The 24,045-nt window shown below is 53.9% G+C and overlaps 1 protein-coding gene across 3 annotated transcripts; it reads left to right on the top strand.

The window, feature by feature from the left end:
- The first annotated feature begins 48 nt into the window (after nt 1-48).
- ALOXE3 (arachidonate epidermal lipoxygenase 3) lies at nt 49-23,827 on the top strand. Of its 3 annotated transcripts, XM_072821237.1 has the most exons (16): nt 51-668; nt 809-1,015; nt 3,018-3,222; nt 4,317-4,398; nt 5,108-5,227; nt 5,493-5,618; nt 7,959-8,062; nt 8,506-8,678; nt 9,598-9,741; nt 9,828-10,031; nt 10,133-10,219; nt 10,721-10,890; nt 11,429-11,550; nt 16,300-16,400; nt 17,000-17,170; nt 22,774-23,827. In XM_072821237.1, exons 2-16 carry the CDS (start codon nt 869-871, stop codon nt 22,951-22,953), a joined length of 2,136 nt encoding a protein of 711 aa, XP_072677338.1. In that variant the 5' UTR covers nt 51-668; nt 809-868; the 3' UTR covers nt 22,954-23,827. The 3 variants fall into 3 exon arrangements, with proteins under 3 accessions (XP_072677339.1, XP_072677338.1, XP_072677340.1); XM_072821238.1 differs by lacking the exon at nt 17,000-17,170 and having other exon boundaries at nt 49-668; XM_072821239.1 differs by lacking the exon at nt 51-668 and having other exon boundaries at nt 675-1,015.
- Nucleotides 23,828-24,045: the final 218 nt, after the last annotated feature.

The raw sequence follows: 24,045 nt of genomic DNA on the forward strand, positions 1-24,045 counted from the left end.
TCATCTGCCATCGGGCTGACCCAGATCCCCGCCACCCCGGCACCCACCCCCGCCCTGCAAGCCGCGCGGGAGCCTTCAGGAGCCGGGAGCTCCGGGAGCACTTTGGGGCCCTGGCCGGCCCCATCCCAAGGGAGGGACCGAGATCGGACGGGCGGCGCGGGGACCCGGGGGCGGGCGCCGCTTGGGGACGGTGGTGCGCGGTGGTGCGCGGTGGGAGCTGTCTGACTCCTCTGCACGGTGCCCCCAGGGCCACTCGCCTGGTCACGCGCGGTTTATCCCGAGGATGGCTCACTTGCAAAGCCTGACTCACGTGGATGACTTGCAAGTAGGGAATGCGGGTGCCGCGTGCCCAGGCCCGGCTGAGAGGGGGAAGGGGTCTTGGGATAAGTTGGTGACAGGGCAGACTGGGGCCCCAGGGTATCGGTGAGCCCCTGACCGAGAGCAGGGCAGGGTCCCACTCATACAGGTGTCACCTGCTCCTCGCCTCGCTCCCAGCCTCTGGTCCCTCCCTCCCCAGTGGGACTCGGGCTCCTGATATCCATCTGGGTGAGCCCTGTCCTGCCAGCCAGAGAGACCGGCTGTGCCAGAGGCAAACAAACAACTATTAGGGTGGAGAGAGGGAGCCAGCAGTGAGCCAGGACAGAGACTGGGAGCTTCGAGGGAGAGAGGTGAGTGAGCCCCAGAGCATCCCAGAGAGAGCTGGGCCTTCCCGCGGTGGCCCCCCTGTCCCTGCCCCAATCCCCCACTCAGCAGATCCGCAGCCACCGCTCAGCCCCGCTTTGCCCTCTCTACACTCACCTCCTCCCAGGCCGGCTGCTGCTGTGGCCACCGCTTGTTCTGGGGCATCCCTCCCTCCCTCCTCCCCACCATGGCCGTGTACCGCGTGTGTGTGACCACGGGTCCCTATTTGATGGCGGGGACACTGGACAACATCTCTGTCACTCTGGTGGGCACCTGTGGCCAGAGCCCTAAACAGCTGCTGGATCGCCTGGGCAGGGACTTCGCCCCTGGATCTGTAAGTATGGAGGAGAGGGAGGAGGGACCAGCAGGGTCAGGGCCAGCAGGGGACCCTGTCAGAGGGGAGGGTCATTCCCCCGGGCAGAACTCAGGGAGCCCGCCCTGAGCTCCTCACCATCCTATCCTGGTCTCTGGCTTTGCTGGGGTTGTTGACACCTTCTACCCAGGCAGGACTGCCAGGAAGGAGCCCTGGGCAGAGGGGGTCGCGAGAATTTTGCCTGCTTCCTGGCTCCCCCACCTCGTAACTGAAGGTGGGCTCTGGGCAAGTCGCTTGCTCTCTCTTCTCTGGAAGGGACCTGCTTGCCTCCCTGCCAGGCCCCAGGATCATGTGCTGGGGGCCTGTACAAGGGCGCGGGGGCCAAGGAGGCTGGGCGATCCGGAATCCACTCTGCTCACACAGCATGCCTCCGGGAGCCAGGCTGCTTCTGCCTGGACGGAGGGGAGCCTTTTCCTTTCTTTCTTTCTTTCTTTCTTTTTCTTTTTTTTTTTTTTTTGTATTTTTTTTTTATTGGAGTTTGATTTGCCAACATATAGCATAACACCCAGTGCTCATCCTATCAAGTGCCCCCCTTCACCCAGTCACCCCAACCCCCCGCCCACCTCCCTTTCCACCACCCCTTGTTCGTTTCCTAGAGTTAGGAGCCTCTCATGTTCTGTCTCCCTCTCTGATATTTCTCACTCATTTTCTCTCCTTTCCCCTTTAACCCCTTTCACTATTTTTTGTATTCCCCAAATGAATGAGACCATACAATGTTTGTCCTTCTCCGACTGACTTACTTCACTCAGCATAATACCCTCCAGTTCCATCCACGTCGAAGCAAATGGTGGGTATTTGTCATTTCTAATGGCTGAGGAATATTCCATTGTATACATAGACCACAGCTTCTTTATCCATTCACCTTTTGATGGACACCGAGGCTCCTTCCACAGTTTGGCTATTGTGGACATTGCTGCTAGAAACATCGGGGTGCAGGTGTCCCGGCGTTTCATTGCGTATCTTTGGGGTAAATCCCCAGCAGTGCAATTGCTGGGTCGTAGGGCAGGTCTATTTTTAACTCTTTGAGGAACCTCCACACAGTTTTCCAGAGTGGCTGCACCAGTTCACATTCCCACCAACAGTGCAAGAGGGTTCCCCTTTCTCCACATCCTCTCCAACATTTGTTGTTTCCTGCCTTGTTAATTTTCCCCATTCTCACTGGTGTGAGGTGGTATCTCATTGTGGTTTGGATTTGTATTTCCCTGATGGCACGTGACGCGGAGCATTTTCTCATGTGCTTGTTGCCATGTCTGTGTCTTCCTCTGTGAGATTTCTCTTCATGTTTTTTGTCCATTTCATGACTGGATTGTTTGTTTCTTTGCTGTTGAGTTTAATAAGTTCTTTATAGATCTTGGAAACTAGCCCTTTATCTGATACGTCATTTGCAAATATCTTCCCCCATTCTGTAGGTTGTCTTTCAGTTTTGTTGACTGCTTCTTTTGCTGTGCAGAAGCTTTTGATCTTGATGAAGTCCCAATAATTCCTTTTTGCTTTTGTTTCTTTTGCCTTCGTGGATGTATCTTGCAAGAAGTTGCTGTGGCCAAGTTCACAAAGGGTGTTGCCTGTGTTCTCCTCTAGGATTCTGATGGAATCTTGTCTCACATTTAGATCTTTCATCCATCTTATCTTTGTGTCTGGTGTAAGAGAAGGTCTAGTTTCATTCTTCTGCATGTGGCTGTCCAATTTTCCCAGCGCCATTTATTGAAGAGACTGTCTTTTTTCCAGGGGATAGTCTTTCCTGTTTTGTCGAATATTAGTTGACCATAGAGTCGAGGGCCCATTTCTGGGTTCTCTATTCTGTTCCATTGATCGCCTTTTCCTAACTCGCACACAGGCATGCTTGGGTGAGTGGCAGCTCAGGTTTATATGCCAGGACAGGTGGGGGCGTAGATGCTCCTTGCAAGGTGTCAGAAGGCCCCCGCGGGTCCTTGCCTCTCACCTGCTGGCTGTTTGGTCCTCTCAGGTGCAGAAGTACAAGGTGTGCTGCTCCACGGAGCTGGGCGAGCTCTTGCTGCTGCGTCTACACAAGGAGCGCTATGCCTTCTTCCCCAAGGACTCATGGTATTGCAGCTGTGTCCGTGTCACTGCCCCCGATGGCACCTGTTCCCACTTCCCGTGCTATCAGTGGATTGAGGGCTACTGCACCCTAGAGCTGCGCCCAGGAACAGGTGGGCCAGAGGCAGCGGCTGGCCTATGTGGTGGACAGCACCCACGGGGGTCAGGGCGAGGGGCCTCCTGGAGCCCAGGCTGTGGGGACAGGGGTGGGGTTAGGGTAGCTGCACCTTGGAGTCCCCAGTAGATGCTTTCTGAGCCGAAGTAAGCCTCTAAAGCTCTGAAATGCAGGGAATTTCTGGGCCGTATATACCCCTCTAGACACCAGACACGCACTCTCATCCACTCACACTACACACAGGCACAGATACACACACAGACACAGACACACATGGTTTGCTTTGGGCTGACTCCCTCTGCACTCCGAGTGAATCCTTCTAGCATCCAGAGTGGACTTAAGCTGCAGGCAGAGTAACTGGGTGCCAACAGGTGCAGAAGCCCTGAATGTTGAAAGAATTGAGCTGGGAAGGCTCTGCCGACTACTACTGTCTTTCCTGGTGTGGAAGATGTCCCTGTGAGGTGCTGTTAGGATTTCCTCTTGCCGCTGTGTGTGTGGGGGGTGGGGGCTTTCAAGGACACCGAATCCAGCTCCTTTGGTGTCTGGACTCCCTCGGCTCCTTTGGTGTCTGGACTCACTCGGCTCCTGAGCCCAGAGGCACGACCAGGGCTGGTCTAAGCGTTGACATGAGTCTTTGGGATGAGAGGTGATATCCTAGGTCGAGATGAGGTGAGTGATGGTCACTCACCCCCTAGCGAGTTCTTCACAGACCTCGGAATCCCCACCTATCATCATAACACGTCCATCCATCCACCACTTCCCCAAAAATGTTCATTCATCATTTGTCAAGTGCACGTTATGTGCACAGGGCCGGGGTGGCATGCTAGGTGCTGGGAAGACACAAAATGACTGCAATTTCTGCCCCGAAAGAGTCTTGGGAAGGAGACAAACATACAAACAATTGGGACAGCTGTTACAACTTTGGGGTAAAATTGTCTTGAGTCACTTCTGCTGATGAATACTCTTGAGGGCACGGGGTATCAATGTCACTGAGTAATTGGGTTCAAGAGTTAGGGCGCTCAGGCCAGCTCTGCTGGAGGTGGTGGCGTTTGAAACGAGACCTGTATAATGAGTAATTTTCATTCCCTGCAGCGAAAACGATTTGTCAGGACTCCCTTCCCCTCCTTCTGGATCACAGGACTCGGGAACTCCAGGGCCGACAGGACTGTTACCGGTGAGGATAGCCTAACCTGACTTCTTTTCCCATCGTTATTCTAACTTCAGCCTCAATGAGACTGTTACTAACTTTGACCTCAGATCCAGCCTTGGGGGCCTGGCTCCAATCAGGATCCTCGTGTTAACCTAACTTCCATCTAAGGTTAAGTCTAGACCCAGAACACCAGTACTGACAGTTGTCCCTATACCATCCGTGACTCCACACTCAACCCCCACCTCCCTCAATAATGCTCTTGATATCACCTGGATGTCAGATATGACCCTGGTGTTGGCCAGTCTCAGCCCCAGCCTCACCTCTCACCCCGAAAACCAGCCATGGTCTTAATCTCAACGCAAACCTAACTCAGGTCTAGTCATCCTCAAATGCTACCCTGATCTGTGCCTTCAGGGAGAAGATTCCAATTCTTTGTCACCTACCCAGAAAATGGGGGTTTCTGAGAGTTTTAATTTAAAGTCATGTCTTTATTTATTTGGGAGAGAGAGACAGAGACAGTGAGGAGGAGGAGAGGGAGAAGCAGGCTCCCCGATGAGCAGGGAGCCCGAAGCAGGACTGGATCCCAGGACCTTGGGACCGTGTGTCACCTGAGCCAAAGATAGACGTTTAACAGACTGAGACCCCCAGGTGCCCCAAAGTCACATCTTTAAAAGCTAAAGTCTATTAGTACCCTGAATTTGACTAGCCACCCCTGACCTCTCTCCCCTGAAAGCTGGAAAGTCTATGCCCCTGGCTTCCCTGGCATTATAGACGTCAGCAGCTTTGAGGAGATGGAGACAGACAAGAAATTTGCCTTGACCAAGATGACACCTCGGGTGGACCAAGGGGACAGGTGAAGGGGGGCCCAGGCTGGGGACCAAGGTTGGGACCATGGGGCCGGGAGGCCGGGAAAGAGGATGGTGCAGGGAAATAAATCCAAGAGGCAAGGGCAGCAGGGGCAGGGTGACCCCGAGGGTCTGGTGGGGAGGTGGCTACAGGTGGACAGGGTCGGGTGGAGTCTGGAGCCAAGGGAGGGCCCAGGGCAGGAATGAGGGGAGCGGGCTGCAGGTTCCCCTGACCAGTGTCCGTCTTTCTGCCTCCCCCGCCACCCTCCGCAGTAGCGGGAATCGCTACCTGCCTGGCTTCCCCATGAAAATTGACCTCCCGTCCCTGCTGCACATGGAGCCCAATATTCGCTACTCGGCAACCAAGACGGCCTCCCTGCTCTTCAACGCCATCCCCGCGTGAGGCCACTGCCCTCCCTGCACTCCTGTCACTGTCCCTTTGACCTCTACCCTGCCATGCATATCCCCCCTCTGTCTCCCTGTCTCCTCCTCTCTGTCCCCTGTGTCCCCGTCTGTGCCCCCCATGTCCTCCTCTCTGTCCTCCATGTCCCTCTTCTGTCCCTATCTCCCCCCTCTGTCCCCATGTCCCATTCTCTGCCTCATTCCCCCTCTCTGTCCTCCATCCCCCCTCTCTGTCCCCAGTCTCCCCCATTCTCTATCTTCCCATCACTTCCTCTTTGCTCCTTTGTCATCACTTCTCTCTCTATTCCTTGAATCTATGAAATGAGCTGAGTGCCTTCTCAGTGCAGAGGTTGGTCCTAGGCGCGTAGGTGGGTAGGACAGGGAGCAGGATGGGAGCAGGATGGGGGACAGGACGGGGAGGCACCCTTGTTAGGTGCCTCTGCTCTGAAGCCATAAGGAGGTGAAGTCAGACCACCTCGCCTTTGCATCCTAGCACCCACACTTTCCAGCTGTGTGACCTTCATCCGCAGCCTCTAAGCAGTTCCCTCACTTGTAAATGATGGTAATAGCTGTGCCTACCTCCTTGGTCTAGGGGAGAGTAAGCCAGATGACACCAAGTACCAAACAATCTCTCAGCGGATGTGACTGAGCATTAGGATGTCATCTTCCACCTCGAGGAGCTCCGTGTCCCCAGGGAGACATGTGGCACAGTTCGTTAGGACCCGGTGAGGCCGTGAGCAGACTAAGTCCATAGCTGAGGCTCTGAGTGTGACTTGGTGGAGGGGTACAGTCCACACTCCTGACCAGTGTCAGCAGGGGTGAGCCGGGGCCAGGAGGTGGCTTCCGGGGAGGCGGGTGGGATGGAAACAGGCTTTGGGCCATGGAGAGGACAAGTGAGCAGAGAGTGGGTGGGTCCTGGGCAAAGCCAGGTTGGTTCGGCCAGAGGACGGAGAGGCTCACCTGGCCACCGGTGCAGTAGCTGCATTAGAAGGCCCGGCGGAGTCGAGGGCAAGGGGCTGGATCCTCATCCTCGGGGCTTCTGTGCCGAACTGATTCTTTGGGAGAAGGACTAGTGGGAGGTGCAGAGGTGGGGTGAGCAGGGAGCTGGGGGGTGTCTGGGCTGGAGTGCAAGGCAGTTGCAGGTAGCTCGGGGCCTCAGGGCAAGGACCCGTGCGAGGCCCTGGCAGGGCTGAGGGACCAGGATCGGCTGAGCTGGTCCCCAGATGGACATGTGGGTCTAGGCCAGGGAAGGCCCGGAAGGCCACTAGGACAGCCTGCGGGGGGCTCAGAGAAGGGCCTGTGGGCTGAGGGAGCTGGCATTGGGCAGCCATCAGGGATTCAGAGAGGAGGGCTGGTAGCTGAGCTTCCATGTGGGCAATGGCAGGGTGTTCTGAAGGACGGTTGCACCAAACCCTTGGAAAAGGAAGACATTATCTTTCTTCTCCTTTCTCTCTGCCTTTTTTTTTTTTTTTTAAGATCTTATTTATTTCTTTGAGAGAGATAGCATGAGTGAGGGGTAGGGGGAGAGGGAGAGGGAGAAGCAGACTCCCCAACAAGCAGGGAGACCGACATGGGGCTTGGTCCCAGGACCCTGAAATCATGACCTGAGCTGAAGGCAGATGCCTAACCCACTGAGCCACCCAGGGGCCCCTCCTTGCTCTCTGCTTTAACACCGGTCTCCTGCCCCTTTCCCCTCGACTTTGGGGCCTTACTGGGCAGCTGCTCAACAAATGCTGCGAACTGAGGGGCCGGCAACTCAGTGGACACTCAGGAAGTTGTCCCTGGTCTTGTCAGGTCATGGCACCCCCACCCTTCAGGGCACCTGAGCACACCTGCCCACCGCTTGCCACACACCCACCTATTAGATGTTGCATTCCCTTCCATTTGACTTGATGCAGTCAGTGAGTGATTATTATGAACCAGTATGTCGGGGCATCCGGGGCCAGTCCTGGCCCTAAGAGGCCCATAGTATACTGTGTCATCCCAGGTGGTAGGAGTACATGGGATTCACAGTGTAACACAGGGAGTGATGAGCGTTTTGTGGAAGATACACACCAGGTGGGGCACCAGCCAGCCAGGAGCCAGTGATGGTCGGCAACAAGACGGGAGCTTGGGGAAAAGGCCAAAGCACCCATGAAGGTGACCTGTCTGCCACAAGTGGCACGTATACGTGTGAAGTCCACCCTACGAAGCCTCAGTGGGCCACTAGACTTTTCTCACCCTTGTTAGGTGCCTCTGCTCTGGACGGTGACCTTGTCAGGTCCCTGCAGGCCTCTAGGCAGGGGGCACAGTGCCCCTGTGGCTCCAGGCCACACCCTCGCTTCCCCTTGCCCTCAGGTCCCTGGGCATGAAGCTCCGTGGGCTGCTGGACCGCAAGGGCTCCTGGAAGAAGCTGGATGACATCCGGAATATCTTCTGGTGCCACAAGACAGTCACTTCAGGTGCGCAGAGCCAGGCAGATGTCCAGCCTCCTCCTGACCCCATGTTCAGAGCCCTCTGCCCCATTCTGGGAAGGGGACCCTCTCCCAGCCCCCTCAGGGAGACTGCAGGATCCTAGTGGGTGGGGCTCCTGGTTCCATGGGTGGCAACCTCACATATTCCCCTTGGGAGCTCACGTCACCTCCCCTTTCTCTGGGACGGGACAAGAATAGGGGAATGAGGACAGAGAGACACTCTGCTTCCCTGGGAGATGGCCAGGGGTCCTTTAGGGAGTTCTGATCCCGATCAGGGGCACTGACCTCTCTTCCCCTTTGGGGCCAGGCTACACCTACCTCGTAGGGTTGCTGTGAGGAAAGCCTAAACCATAGTGAGCAAAGGGCTGGACTCGAGCAGGCTCTAGGGGAGAACTTTCCAGACTGAACAGTGCCCTCTCTTGCCCCCCTAGAGTATGTTACAGAGCACTGGTGTGAGGACTCCTTCTTTGGGTACCAGTACTTGAATGGCGTCAATCCCGTCATGCTCCACTGCCTCTCCAGCTTGCCCAGCAAGCTGCCTGTCACCAATGACATGGTAGCCCCCTTGCTGGGACCCAACACCTGTCTGCAGACAGAACTAGAGGTAAGTGAGGGGCATTATGGACAAGGGATGGGTGTGGAGGGTAGGAGTGGGATGGCTGGGGCTGCATCTAGCCTGCAGGCCTCATCCTCTGGGCGGCCCCTTGCACATTTGAATTGGAGCAGGTGGGATGAGAGCCGGGGGGTGGGGGGCGGGGACAGTGAGCATGACTGGGAGCCAGAGGTGAGGCTTGGTGAATGGTATGAGTGAGCAGGACGGCGTCAAAGAGAAGGCCCTGCCTATGTTCTGGGGCCCCAGTGCTGAGGCCCAAAGAAAACTATTTTAGGGGCACCTGGGTCCCTCAGTGGTTGAGCGTCCTTCTTGGGCTCAGGGTGTGATCCAGGGGTCCTGGGATCGAGTCCCATATCCAGCTCCCTGCCAGGCACCTGCTTCTCCCTCTGCCTGTCTCTGACTCTCTGTGTCTCTCATGAATAAATAGGTGAAATCTTGGGGCGGGGTGGGGGGGGAGCTATTTTAGGGTAGTGGACGGCAGTGCCACTAGATATAAGCGGAACTGTCATGGAGATTAGGAGCTCGGAGGATGTGGGAGAAGATGATGCTCAGTCTCTCTGGGGCAGCCAAGCCCTCAGGCATCCTCCAGAAGGCTGGAGATGTGACAGTCAATTCTCAGTGTGGGGCCATTTTCCTGTTGTTGGATAGACCGACAGGGTCACTGCGTTGAGAGGGCAGGAAGGACCAGGTAAGGGGGGACCGGGAGAGGATGCCAGCTTATCCAGGCGCGAGGTTGTGCAACGCGGGACGCAGCTGGACCTCATTCCGGTAGTTCTGCGGAGGGTGGGGTACCGGCCTCGGGCCATGAGTGCAGGCACCGCTCATTATTGAGGCCCCGGCTGGGGTGCGAGTGGGCGGGGAAAAGAGGGGGCGCGCAGCGCGGGTCAGAGGGCGGGTGTGCCTTCCGCAGAGGGGGCACATCTTCCTAGCCGACTATTGGATCCTGGAGGAGGCCCCGGTCCACTGCCTCAACGGCCGCCCGCAGTACGTGGCCGCCCCGCTCTGCCTGTTGTGGCTCAACCCGCAGGGGGCGCTGGTGCCCTTGGCCATCCAGGTGAGACCTGGGCGGGATTCCGGAGGCGGGCCCAGCAGGCACACTAGCAGCCTCGAGCCTCACCCCGTTCTTATTCCTGGGCGCAGCTCAGCCAGACCCCCGGGCCCGCCAGCCCCATCTTCCTGCCCACTGACTCCTACTGGGACTGGCTGCTGGCCAAGACGTGGGTGCGCAACTCGGAGTTCCTGGTGCACGAGAACAACACGCACTTTTTGTGCACGCATTTGCTGTGCGAGGCCTTCGCCATGGCCACGCTGCGTCAGTTGCCGCTTTGTCATCCAGTCTACAAGGTCTGTGTGGGATCCCCTCACCCCAGGCGGGCCCAGAAGGGACGGTCCAGCTCGGCCTGCTGCCCTGACCTTCGGCCCCTGTGCCCTCATCCCGCTCGCAGCTCCTGCTCCCCCACACTCGCTACACGCTGCAGGTGAACACCATCGCGCGGGCCACGCTGCTCAACCCCGAGGGCCTAGTGGACAAGGTGCGGCCCGCGTCTCTGAAGCCCCGCCGCATCGCCGAGGCCCCCTCCGAGGCAGCTTTTCCCCGCCCACAAACATCTCCGGCCTCCAAGCCGGTTCCACGGCCCCCGCCAGACCCTGCCCACAAGCCCCGCCTCTCCGCGCCGGTCCCCTGCTTGCCCCGCCCACAAGCCCGGGCCCCGCCCCCTCGGGCCCAGCTTCCAAGGTCTCCAGGAGGTGGGCAGGGCAGCCCCCCTCGGTCACAGCCCCCGGCCCGCCCTGCGCCCAGTAAGCTCTCGCGTCTCCCACTCCCACCCCCCACCCCGCATCACTGCTTTCTTTTGGTTACCAAATACCCAAGCATTTCCTCCTATGCACATAGTAGGGCCACCACCTCCGCAGCCCCAGCCGGTCCCCCTGGGGGTTCGGCCCGAGGTCTTGGACTTCTTGATTACGTGAAAAATCCTCTGGGCTGAGTCACTGGCCTTGTCTGGACCCCAAGCCAAGCGGTGTTGTGTTCTCAGGTCACCTCGGTCGGGAGGCAAGGCCTCCTCTACCTCATTAGCACTGCTCTGGCCCACTTCACCTACACGGATTTCTGCCTTCCGGACAGCGTGCGGGCCCGCGGTGTCCAGGCCATCCCCAACTACCATTACCGGGACGACGGCCTGAGGATCTGGGCAGCCATTGAGAGGTGTGGGGTGCGGGCCTGGGCCCCTCCTACAGCCAGTCTGGCCCAAAGAGGGCGCAGGCAGTGTGGCTCATGTACTCATGGGGCCCTTGGTGCTGGGGGTCACAGGTGCTTCAGGCCCCAGAAGGGAGCACCCCAAGGGTGAGAGTTGGGGTCAGGGTACTTAATGAAATGATAGGTAGCCACGGGCTGGGGAGAGGCTGGGCTGTGCATGGGCCCCGTGGAGGAAGGAAAGGACAGAGTGTCCAGAGGAATCAGGGCAGGTGCAACTGTTTGAGCTGGGGCCCTCCAGCTCTCCTCAGGGGTTCCCCACCCCCAGATCCCTGCGTGGGAAGGAGGCCCCGAGCACGCATGACTCAGGGATGCCTAAACCTGGCCCTCGGGTTCCATCTGGATCTGGGGGCTCCCACTGGGCCCTGATGGGCTCTCAATGGACACTGGCTGTCTGGCTCTCCCCAGCCTGAGTGGCACTGGATCTTGGATTTCAGGGCAGGCCTGAGCCCAAGGTCACCCCCTCAGCACGAGCATCTCTTTCCTGCAGCTTTGTCTCAGAAATCGTGGGCTACTATTATCCCAGCAATATGTCTGTGCAGCAGGACTCGGAGCTGCAGGCCTGGGTCCGTGAGATTTTTACTCATGCATTCCTACGCCGGGAAAGCTCAGGTACCAACCCCTGACCTCGGGCTCCCAGTGACCCTGTGCTCCCTCCCCTTGGCCTCGCTTGTGACTCAATTCTTATTTATGGACAAGGGTTTGAAGTCCATCCTATTATTAACCCCACTGAACAGATGAGGAACAGGCTTTGCAGATAGTAAGTGGCAGAGGCAGGATCCAGAGCCAGCTCTCATCATCCCCAAAGTCCTTGCTTTCAACCACTGCACTGTGACCCTCTCATTCCTCCTCGACTTACTTGAGCCTGTCCATTCACCGCTGCTTGCTGAGCTTTGTGGTTGTGTCCCATCATGTGGTAGGAGCCATGTCCAGCCTCAAATGTTGAGGCTTCTGGAACCTTCTCTCATACTTCCTCATGCTTGTCCCCTCTAGACACTGACCTCTTTCATTTCATTTGGCCTCATGAGTGACATGGTTCTGATGCCGCCTGATTCTTCCCTATTAACACCTGTCACCTGGCTTTAACTCTTCCTTCTTCTTCTGACACTGCCTGAGAGGCTTTGGCTCCCTCTTCAGCCTGCTTTGCTCAACTTCAGTGCCAGGCAGATGCCTCAGGCCACCCTCCCTTAAAATCTTACCTTGGCCCCAGGGAGGAGATGTCCTCTGTGCCTCCCACCTCCTCCCAGGCCCCTGCCATGTCCCCACCCCCGCCGTTGTCTTGTCCTGCCTGGGTCTCCATCTCCTCTCTACCCTTTCATAATGGAGTGATCCTTTCTTGGCTTCTCTTCGGTAGCTGATTGCATACTTGCAAATCCCTCTTCCTTCCATTCCCTGAAGAACTTTCCATTTTAGCTGTCTCATCGTCACCTTTGAGACCAGCACACAAAATCTATAAGCCATCAGTTGTCTTCTGGCCCTGCTCAGGGTATATACCCTATTGCTTCTCTTTGTAGCCTTCCTCCCTCGTGTCATGGTATTTTTTTTATTTAATTAATTTATTTATTTATGATAGTCAGAGAGAGAGAGGCAGAGACACAGGCAGAGGGAGAAGCAGCAGGCTCCATGCACCGGGAGCCCGACATGGGATTCGATCCCAGGTCTCCAGGATCGCGCCCTGGGCCAAAGGCAGGCGCCAAACCGCTGCGCCACCCAGAGATCCCGTGTCATGGTATTATGTGGACTCCAGACACTGGAAAAAGTAGACAGGCCTTCTTCATACCTGGGTGCAGTGAAAGACAAGGAAAAGCTCAAAGTGGCACAAATGTTCACCCTGCAGTTCCCCCAGCCCTGGCCCCCAGGGTGGGAGACTCTCAGGGCCTGGGATGCGGCTTCTCAGCTGACTTAGTGCGTAGGTGGCTTCATGGAGGGGCTCCTGGCTGGGGAGACCCAGGGAGGAGGGATGGTCTCTTGTCACCTGCAAATAGAACAAACTACTGCAACCCTACCTATAATAGGTTCTGAGGCTTCCCCCCCACCTTAAACAACAAATTTTAAACATATAGAAAAGTAGAGAGTATAATGTAATGAACACCTGTTCACCCACCGCCCAGATTCAACAAGCGCTAATTTGATCAATCTGTTGCTTTTCTTTATTGCTGAAGTCTTTTAAATTACACATATTTCATATTTTATTACTGCTCAGTATGCAACTAAAAAAAAAGTTTTTTCTACACAACCATGATACTGTCATCACACTAGACAAAATTGACATTAATCTCCAATGTGGCGTATATTCAAATTTCCCACTTTCCCCACATTTCCCCAATTGATCCTGTGGATTCCAGAGCCAATCAAGGACCACAGGAGTCTCTTTAAATTTCAGATGGCCCCTCCCCCTCTTTAAATCACATGATGTCTACCATCAAAAACCCAGGACTAGTTGTTCTGCAGTGTCCCACCTTCCGTGAATTTATCTAATGGTTTCCTGTCAACTGGAAGGGATATGTAAAGGTTAAATGTTTTTGGCAAGAATATTTCTCAAGTGATGCTGTGTTCTCCATGATGCATCATAGTTGGAGGCACATAGTATCAGGTCTTCTTACTATTGGTGATGCCAAGAGTGATTTCTGGGTTTTTATTATTTATTTTATTTTATTTTATTTATTTTATTTTATATTTTATTTTATTTTATTATCTGAGAAAGAGAGAGCATAAGCAGTGGGGAGAGGGATAAGCAGGCTCCCCACTGAGTAGGGAGCCCAACATGGGACTCAATCCCAGGACCCCAAGATCATGACCTGAGCTTCAGGCAGATGCTTCACTGTCTGAGCACCCCCAGGCGCCTTTCCTTTGGAACTTTAAAAGATGACCCATCCCTGCTTTACAAACCCACTGCTAATCCTGGGCTGGCCTGATCCTGACTGCACCTCCCCCATGGCAGTTTTTTTTTTTGTTTGTTTATTTTTCTAGTTGGGGCTGTTTCCTACTTAAGACCTGGAGTAGGGGGGTGTCTAATTACTGTTGGCTGACTCTCCTATCTTACCTTATTCGACCTGTCTCTGACTCAGTACATCAGAGCCTTCTTCAGGTTGACAGACATCTCTGTGCAGGCTTATCGCAGATTCCTGTTTTAAGGCAAGGCACACTCATTAATTAACTTCAGTCAGTGTGCCTTTTGCTTCCACATTTCAAGGGGAGCGAATAAGTAAGAGGAGCTACGGAACAATCCCCACAGGTAGTCCAACCTCCTTGCCTTTTAATCTCAGCCCTCCAGGTTAGAATATCTACCGCAAAGGGAACATTCAGGAAGTTCACACAGGCTCCCTGGCAGACGCCCAGTCCTTCCTCCAGCCCTCTGGGCCTGCTCTGCTGAACTTGAATCTGTCTTTGGTTCATGTTCCCCTCTGTCTTCCCGTCTCCCTAAATCCAGTTGGGTGGCCAATTCCTATTGTCCCCCTTGTGTCCCACTGTCACCACCCAGTCCTGGTCCTCATACTCCTGCACAGTGGCAGCTGCTTCTCTATAGGCCTCACCATCCCCAGCCTCTTGCTGCCCACCCTCCAGGTCCGTGGGCCCCCCGCCCTGGCAGTCCTCCGAAGTTCTGCCCAGAAACTGTGTGGCTGGTCGCACTGCTGTGACCTCGCCTCCAGTGAGTTACCCTCCCTGCCCCCTCGCCTTGCTACTGCCTCAATCTGCCTTCTTCCCTTCTTAGGATTCACACCAGTCAACCAATAATTACTGGGCTCTTAATATTACGTATTTTTCCGGGTGCTGGGGCTCAGTAGTGAATATGACAGACAAAAGTCCTGGCCTTCAATGGAGCTTCACATTCTCAGTGGGGAGATTCAGATAATCAACAAACAATTGTATTAGGTGGTTGGTTATAGAGCGCTCAGGAAAAGGAATTGGCATGTTGAGGTAGGGGGGTTATTTCAGGTAGGTGGTCGGTCTGGGAGGGCTTCTTAGGGGAGGTGATGTTTGGAGGAGAGACCAGAAGGAAGTGAGAGAGCTTGTTCTGTGGATCAGTGGTTTTAGCAAGGAGGTGACATGACCAGATTTATGCTCCTAAAGGATCAGTTACTCTGGCCGTCGTGTGAAGAACGGGCTGTCGGGGGCAAGGGTGGAAGCAATTGGATCCCTGCAAGAGTTACACATTGGAGACTGGGTGGCTGGTGGTGGAGCCCCCCGGAGGTGGTGAGATGAGATTGGCTTCTGGAAGTATTTGCCGATATGCATGGTACGAGATAAAAAGAGGAAAGAGCACACAGATTGTGGCCTGAGCAACTGGATAGAGACGGGGATGGGAGTGTTGTGTGTAGGGAGCAAGGCAGGCATCAGGCTCTGCAGATTTGCAGATGTGACATCTGGGAGACCTTATTGACACCCAACTTGGAGTGTCAGGTGGCAGCCCTAGATTTCCTGCCAGAATTCAGGGGCCTGCAGGAGCCGGAGGTGTGATTTTGGGAGCCGTTGGCCAGCAGGAGGCGGTTAGAGCCATTGATTTGGATGAGGGGAGTGATTGACAGAGGAGAGGACCCAGGACTGAGCCTGAAAATGCCTTCCTCTGTCATCTTTTTCCCATTCAAAGCTCACTGACTCTTCAGCTCAGGGGGAGCCCCGTCTCTTCCTGCTGGGGAGTCTCCCCTAAGCACCTCAGCCCCAGTGCCCGATTCTGACCCAAACCTGGCCTTGGGGACCCCTTCTGCTTCCATCACTGGGACCTTAGGAGAAACATACTCTGGTCACCCACCTCTCTCGCTAAAGCCCAGCTGTGGGTGTTCCACTACTGGGTACTTGGACAAATCTTGGTGAACAGGGTAAAGTTAAATCATTAGGTGCTGGGGTGCCTGAGTAGCTCAGTCTTTTGGGTGTCTGGCTCTTGGTTTTGGCTCAGATCATGATCTCGGGATTCTTGGGATCAGGAAGTCTGCTTGAAATTCTCTCTCTCCCTTTGCCTCTTACCCCTATTTTCATTCTCATTCTCTCAAATAAATCTTTAAAATAAATCAAGTGCTATCGGGGGCTGCAGATAAAAGTGCCTTGGCAGTCGGGGAGAAGAGCCAGCTTGGCTGTCAGCTTGAACTTGGCTCCTCCCTTGCGAGTTCTCCTGGCTGGACATTTTCTGGTTGGATCCCAGCAGCTGGCTCCTATCCTGACCCCATTCAGAGACCACAGACCTTGATGATGACCGTCCCTAACCTCAGCCCATCTTAGTCATCTCATCTTAGTCAAAAAACAGTGGTGGCCAAATGCTCAGCCCTGTCATCCCCAATCTCCCCTTGCAGTAAGCCCCAGCCCCACGCTGCCCCCAGGAATCCAGTCCCCTCCCTCCACACCCTTTTTCCTTCCTCCCACATCCAGGCTTCCCACACCGGCTGTGCACTCCAGGAGAACTGGTGAAGTTCCTCACTGCAATCATCTTCAACTGCTCCGCCCAGCACGCCGCTGTCAACAGTGGGCAGGTGAGGCCGCTGGGGGTAGGAGGGCAGGCCTGGGGGCACTGGGCTAGGCAAGGTTGGGCTCAGCATGGGACAGGAGGCCAGTGTTGGGGTTGAGAGCATGGGTGGGTCAGGGTTGGGATGGGTTTAGGATTGGGGCTGAGGTTGGGTGGTGACTGGGTGGAGTGAATGAGTGAAGGGCCGGCTGGTATTGGATGAGAACTGGGGTGGAGCGGGGTTCAGGGTGGTAATGGTGACTCCAGCTGGTGTTGTGCGGGGAGTAGAACCTGGACCTGTCATGGTGGGGATGAGGTTAAGGGGGAGTATCAGGTGGCTCTGGGTGGTGTGCTAACCCTTTGCTACGACCCTTGTTGGACTCTGCTCCTTCGTTGGTGATTTGCAACCCCCCAGTCCTGGAACACTGGGTGGGGAGTGACAAGGGGTGAGCCTCCTACCCCACATCTGGAACTTCCTACCCTATACCTCTTTGACTCTTCCCTTTCCGCCATCCTCTCCTTTTCCAACTGCCAGACCTGGGGCAATAGGTGCAGGATGGGGGATGATGAGGGAACTGGTTCTCCCACCTCTGGCCAGCTGACTCAACTGGGGTGGGGTCTCTACAGCATGACTTTGGGGCCTGGATGCCCAACACCCCGTCATCCATGAGGCAGCCTCCACCCCAGACCAAGGGGACTGCCACCCTGAAGAGTTACCTAGACACCCTCCCAGAAGTGAACATCACTTGTAACAACCTTCTCCTCTTCTGGTTGGTCAGCCAGGAGCCCAAAGACCAGGTGTGTACAGGATGTGGGAGGGGGTGGGGGTGACGGTTTACAGGGCCTAGGCAGTGACAGTGGCAGTAGCTGTTCTAGAGAGGGCTTGGGGACTGAGTGCTGCCATTTTTGCCCACTGCTGAACTAGTCTTGGGTTCCTCGGTTTCTTTAGGAGATGGTAGTTGATCCCCAAAGGCATACATTGAAGCAAATACCAGCTTAGTGGCTGGGGCACAATGCCTATTGAATTCACCAGTTTATCAATCCATCCACCCATCCATCTAACCACCCATCCATCCCCATCCATCCGCCCATCCACCCATCTGTCCATCCATCCATCCACCTGTCCATCTATCCATCCACCCATCTGTCCGTCCATCCATTCATCCATTCACCCACTCACCCACCCATCTATCCATCCATCATCCATCAACCATTCATCTGTTAACTGCTCATCCATTCATCTAGACATTCAACATACATTATTTTGGATTCCTTCTACATGTCAACATGGCACTGGGCACCAGGCATATAAAGCAGAATGAGACCTTCCTGACTTTAGGAATCCTATGGTTTGGTTGAGGAGGCATACAGGAACATGAGAAAGGTACCACAGTGCTGTAGGAATCATTTAGGTATGAACACATACATCTTGAGCACTTGCAATGTGTCAGACATTGGTGGGCAGATATGAACCCTCTCCTCATGAGCTTAGTCTTGTAACAGAGGTGAGAATGGGGACTTGTGGAACCTGAATGAGTGGGCGAACCTGGGAAGGCTTCTTGGAGGAAGTGACATCAAAGCTGAAACCTGCAGGACAAGTAGGAACTTGGCAGGCAGAGGGAGGGCAGGGTTAGTTTCTAGGCAGAGGAAGGACATAACCAAGTGCAACAAAGTGAAGGTAAGTTGGTGTGTTGGTAGGATTGCAAATGGTTCAGTGTGGGCACAGTGTTTATTCAGAGGAGGATGGGGAGCCATTGAAGAGCTTTAAGCCCCAGGGTGACGCGGCCAAATCTGTGTTTAAGCAAGGGCACCTCTGTGGATGGTTGGGAGGGGCAGTTCTAGGGAGGAACAGATGAGACAAGGAGGCTGTCAGGTCAGCTTGGCGAGGGGAGCGGCCCCTTGATCCCCAATTACCAATGTTTCTGTTCACACATGGGGTCATCGGTCCTGCCTCTGCCCTCCTGGTCTTATTCACAAGCTCTCTGATGTCACAGGAATGTCCTCATTTCTCATACTTGACTCTGTTCCGTGCAGATGTGTGTTATCTTCCTACCAAGTTTTAATTACAATCTCATAGCCTAGGAATGCCAGGAACTCGTCCCTGGATCCTGCTCCTTCCTGGTCCCATTTCCCAAGGGCTTGGAGACATTCATTGTCATTATAGGGGAAAGCATGCTGGGTTTTTTGGTCTATTCTATGACTATTCCCAGTACTCTCACTCAATACTTCTGGCCACTGAATGTGTGGGGGACGAGCTGGGTATCAGATAATTTAACTCTACTTGCAGATAGTGTCAGATCCCACGGGTTCAGACTCAGACCCACAAGACTGCCCCCCTGACTCCCAATGCCAACCACAAGCCCAAGTTGTCACCTGTGCTTCTGATCCACCAGCTAAAAATCAGAGGTTTCTAAGACCCCCCCCCCCCTGCCCAGCACCCGTCAGTTTTGGTCATTTGCTATAATGGCTCACAGAACTCAGGAAAACCAGTTTACTTATTAAATTACTGGTTTACTTTAGTATTTTTTTAAAAGAGAGAGAGAGAGCACAAGCAAGGGGAGCAGCGGACAGAGGGAGAGGGAGAAACAGACTCCCTGCTGAGGAGGGAGCCCAATGCGGGGCTGTATCCCAGGACCCAGGGTCATGACCAGAGCTGAAGACAGATGTCTAACCGACTGAGCCACCCAGATGCCCCAGATTACTGCTTTATTATAAAACGACATAATTCAGGAACAGCCAGAGATGTGCTGGGTAGGGTGTGTGGGAGGGGATGCTGGGCTCCCATGCAGTCTCTGGGTGCACCACCCTCCCAACACCTCCACCTGTTCACCAGCCTGGAAGCCCTCCAAACTCCTGTTGCTAGGGTTTTTCTGTCTCACTACCTAGGTGTGATTGGTTGAATCATTGGCCATGGGGGATGAAGTCAACCTCCAGCTCCTCTCTCCTCCCTGGAGGTTGGGGGCAGGAATTGAAAGTTCCAACCCTCTAAGCATATAGCTGGCTCTCCTGGCCACCACCCCCATCCTTACGGGCTTTCCAGAACACCCTATTAACGTAAACTCAGGTGTGGTTGAAAGGGCCTTATTATGATAACAAGAAGCCTTTAACACTAACGCTTACAGAATTATAAGGGTTTTAGGAGCTCTGTGCCAGGAATGGGAGGAAGCCCAAATGTATATTCCTTACTGTAAATCACAATATCACAGTAGCAAGGGATGATAGGCAAGATATGAGGGTGAAGGGCTCCCACCTAGAAGCCAGTGAGGGGTCTCATTAAGTCAGGTATCTTGGGTGCCTGGGTTGCTCAATCAATTGAGCATCCACCTTTGGCTCAGGTCATGATCTCGGGGTCCTGGGATCAAGCCCCACATTAGACTCCCTGCCCAGTGGAGAGACTGCTTCTCCTTCTCCCTCTGCCCTTCCCCACCCTGCTCATGCTTGCTCTCAATCTCTCTCTCAAATAAATAAAATTATATAAAAAAATAAATCAGATACCTCACGTATGCTATTTTAAGACACAAAGTAAGTAAGAAGCTTACTTATTTAAAATGCTTAATACAAAAAAATGCTTAATACAGTGCCTGGCATACAACTGTTCAATAAATGGTATTTGCATTTTTTTAAAGATTTTTTTTTAATTAATCTCTACCCCCAACGAGGAGATCAAGACCCTGAGACTCACAACCCTGAGATCAAGAGTCACGTGCTTCACGGATGGAGTGGGTCAGGTGCCCCAAATAGTAGTTGTATTTTAAAGGGAAGAAAACTAAACAAATTGGTTCAGAGACGCTAAGCAGGTTGCCCAAGGTCACAGAGCTAGGACATAGGCTTTGAACCCAGCCTGTCATGTTTCTGCGTTCTGCTTTTTGGAAAGCTACACTATAGTTTTAGGAATTAGATGTCAATCTGGTAAATAAGACACACAACTGATTCTTTGAAAAGACCAATAAAATGAAGAAACCAGAGACAATCCCAATCAAGAGAAATGAGAAGTGCAACATTAGGTAGGAGTGGAAAGACAAACAGCCAATAATTGAGAAGGTAGAAGAAAATGCTACTTGTAGTTTTGCACAAACAGCTTTGGAAATCTAGGTGAAAGAGGTGATTTTCTGGGAAAACAATAAAGAAAACTTTGATGCCGGAAGACATGAAAACCACACATAAATAGAAAAAGGTGTAAAAGATCTGATCCCTCTCCTTGCAAAGGGATATTCTATGATTATATTAGACCTTCAAGGACCAAGTGATTCCTAAGTCACTCAAATGGCTCGAAAGTTTAGAAAAGAAGTGGAAGCTCCCCAGATCGTTTTACTGGGAGCCTTGGTACGAGCACCCGGCAGAGGAGTACTCTTAAGAAGTAGGTCTCCCGTAGAAGGTTCCAGTCCCAGATCCACATTTCCCACCCGTGTGACCCTGGATATGCAATTAGGCCTCTCCAGGGCCTGTTTCTTTATCTGTTAAAGTGGGAATGATAAGAGCAGCCGTCTCACAGGATTGTTGCCCTGTCGTGAGAGTCCGCGTAAAGTGCTTGCGACACGTTAGCTGTAATTAAGAAAATGAAGTGACAAACTTGTTTCACTTAGCTACAATAATCTTAAAAATATATCATTAGCCAACGAAGGCCAGTGCTACCTAATAAGACAATAATCCGACATGCGAGGTCTAGTTTATTCTAGGAATGAGAGGAATGAGAGGTCGGCTCAATCTGATGAAATCTAACAGCATAATTTCTTACATCAATAAAGAAACACACCGTGTAATCATCTCAATATGTGAAGGAAGTGTGTGGTAAGTGCGAACAGTCATTTCTAATGAAAACTCAGTGTAAAATGAAGCTCCCATGCCAAGGTGTTTTTTTTTTTTTTTTTTTTTTTCTTTAAGAGAGCGAGCTCAAGCAGGGGCGGGGTGGAGGGAGAGGGAGAAGCAGACTCCTTGCTGAGCAGGTAGCCTGACATGGGACTTGATCCCAGGACCCAGGGTTGGAGGCCTGAGCTGAAGGCAGAGGCTTAACCCATGGAGCCACCCAGGTGCCCCCCTCTACTGAATTTTGATTAAAAGTATATTTCAGGGGGTGCCTGGGTGGCTCAGTGGTTGAGTGCCTGCGTTCAGCTCAGGTCGTGACCCCAGGGTCTCGGGATCGAGTACTGAATCGGGCTCCCAGTAGGGAGCCTGCTTCTCCCTCTGCCTCTCTCTGGGTCTCTCATGAATAAATAAATAAAATCTTTTTAAAAAAAAGTATATTTCAGGAAACACTGTCTTTTTGGTGAAGCAGCAGAGGCCTCGCCAACAGCAAAGTACTGTGCACCCGGACTGCCCTGACGTAGCACTGTTCTGGAGGGCTCTGCCGGGGCAGGAAAACAAGACCAGGCGTGTTTATAAAAAGACTGATTGATTGATTTTAGAGATGGGGGAGGGGCAGAGGAAAAGAATCTTCAGGCCGACTTCACAGGGATCACGGAGCCCACCTCCTCGAGGCCCCATCTCATAACCCGGAGATCGTGGCCTGAGCTGAAACCAAGAGCCAAATGCTTTAATCGACCGAGCCACCCAGGTGCCCCGAGACCAAGAATTTTTAAGCATCAGGGTTCTTGGCAACGGTTACATTGGTTACATCGTATGAAGGGTACAGAGGATGGGAGGCGCGCGTGTTGGGGAGGAGGCTGGACTGCGGAGGTGAGCTGGTTGAGCGGGCTGATCACGGAGAGGGGGGCAGGGGGTGTGTGGAGGGCCCTGTACTGCCACGGGATGGCATCCGCTACAAGCTCACTGCGATCCTGGCCGTGGTTGGGCAAGTGGTTTGCCGTGCTGTAGGGCGAGCTGGAAGGGGCTGTGGTGCTGGGCGCATTGGCAAGATGCCTTCAGACCCGGTTGTCTTGGGGGGTTGAATTCTGTGCAACGGTGGGGTAGCAGGTGTCTCCTTGGTCGTATTTGCTGGAACGTGTTTATGTTGATTTCATAATGTGTCGTGTTGATTTGTGTGACAGAAGTGCTTGCTTGTGTGCTTTGAGTTCACAGAGCAGTGGGCCAGGCCCTGGAGGGGCCTTTACAGGTGTTCTGGTCCCCAGTTTCATTCAGGCCCAGGTGCGGAAATGGTCTCCGACCTGAGGAACAGGCCCAGGGCTACCAGCAGAGGGAGCACTAACCTTGGGCTCTGGGTGCCCGGTCCCATTCCTCCCCCAACGCACTCCCTGGGTGTCAGGTGTTGGGTGTTGGGGTGTCAAGGTGTTGGTGGGGCTGCTCCGGGCAGGTAGCCTGGAGTGGGGGAGTGCGGGTTTGGAGGGCTTGCGTTTGCGGTAGCGGTGGCTGCATCATGCCCTTGGAGCTACCTTGACTATGTGTTGGCAAATTTGCTCCTTCATTATCCTTCATCCCATCCTGAATGTCACCCCGATTTCTCCCAGAGGCCCCTGGGCACCTACCCAGATGAACACTTCACAGAGGAGGCCCCTCGGCGGAGCATCACCGCCTTCCAGATCCGCTTGGCCCAGATTTCCAGGGAGATCCAGGAGCGGAACAAGGGCCTGGAGCTGCCCTACGCCTACCTGGACCCTCCCCTCATCGAGAACAGCGTCTCCATTTGACCCCCTCCTCTTACAGCCCTGGAAGAAAGGCTCCAACATGAGGACTCGCGGAGGGCCAGCTTGTCAGGGTCCTCCAGGCCTCCCGTCCTTGGTCCCAGTCAACCCAAGCCTTCTCTGCACTTGGGGACCTTTCTTCCCAGGATGGCTCCAGCCTCACATGGGCGGCCCCTGAGCCGTGAGGGACCAGTACAGCAGTGTCCGGGCTGAGAAGCCGCTGCCTCCCATCAAATGCACAACAGGCCCTTGGAGAGGAAGGAACCCCATCACCCCATCACTTCCCTCTACTGTGAAAACCTACCTCCTGGGGCGCCTGGGTGGCTCCGTGGTTGAGCATCTGCCTTCCACTCAGGGCGTGACCCCAGGGTCCTGGGATTGAGCCCTACATCGGGCTCCCCACAGGGAGCCTGCTTCTCCCTCTGACTGTGTCTCTGCCTCTCTCTGTGTGTCTCTCATGAATAAATAAATAAAATATTAAAAAAGAAAAGAAAACCTACCTCCTCCCATTTGGGAGCCCCACAGGGACTCTTGAGCTCTCCCCTCTAGTTCTCCCCTTTCCCCAAACTCTTCCTCTTACCTGGTCACCTCGTTTTTGCTTTGCTCCAAACCTAGGACTGACCAGTCTAACTCCCCTTTCTGGGAGAGCCTGGGAAATGGGCAAAAACAGACATCTGCCCTGGGTCTGTCCGGTGGTCCCCTTTGACCTCAGCGTCTTTAAGGGGAGGGTTAGGATCAGAGAGCAGTTTACCTGGACTTATAGCCGTAGTCCTCAGGGCCAGGCTCCTTGGCCTTCCCAGCCCTCGCCCTGTCCCCTCCCTCCTATTTTCCTGTCCTAGAGCTCAATGAATTTAATAAAATCAAACACATTTGGCTCCCATTTCATTCTTTTTGTTTTGATGTATGTATGTGTATCTGTCTGGGAGGCCAGGGGATGGGAGAAGGAGGGAGTAGTCCCTGGGTCATCTGCTCAGCCCCCCACCTAGCCAGGCCCTAACGTCCTGCCCTTACCTCCCAGAGCGTGTCATCTATCCAGAGGTGAAGGAATATCCAGATTCAAGGGGCTGATAGGAAAAAAGTAGGTACTTTGCAAAGCTT

This window comes from Canis lupus, chromosome 3, assembly GCF_048164855.1.
Source record: "Canis lupus baileyi chromosome 3, mCanLup2.hap1, whole genome shotgun sequence".
Lineage (NCBI taxonomy): Eukaryota > Metazoa > Chordata > Mammalia > Carnivora > Canidae > Canis > Canis lupus.

Coding starts and splice junctions, on each gene's coding strand:
- ALOXE3 (XM_072821237.1), top strand. CDS start 869: ATGGCCGTGTACCGCGTGTGTGTGACCACGGGTCCCTATTTGATGGCG. Junction 3,223..4,316: donor AGAGCTGCGCCCAGGAACAG/GTGGGCCAGAGG, acceptor CATTCCCTGCAG/CGAAAACGATTTGTCAGGAC. Junction 17,171..22,773: donor GCCAGGAGCCCAAAGACCAG/GTGTGTACAGGA, acceptor GATTTCTCCCAG/AGGCCCCTGGGCACCTACCC.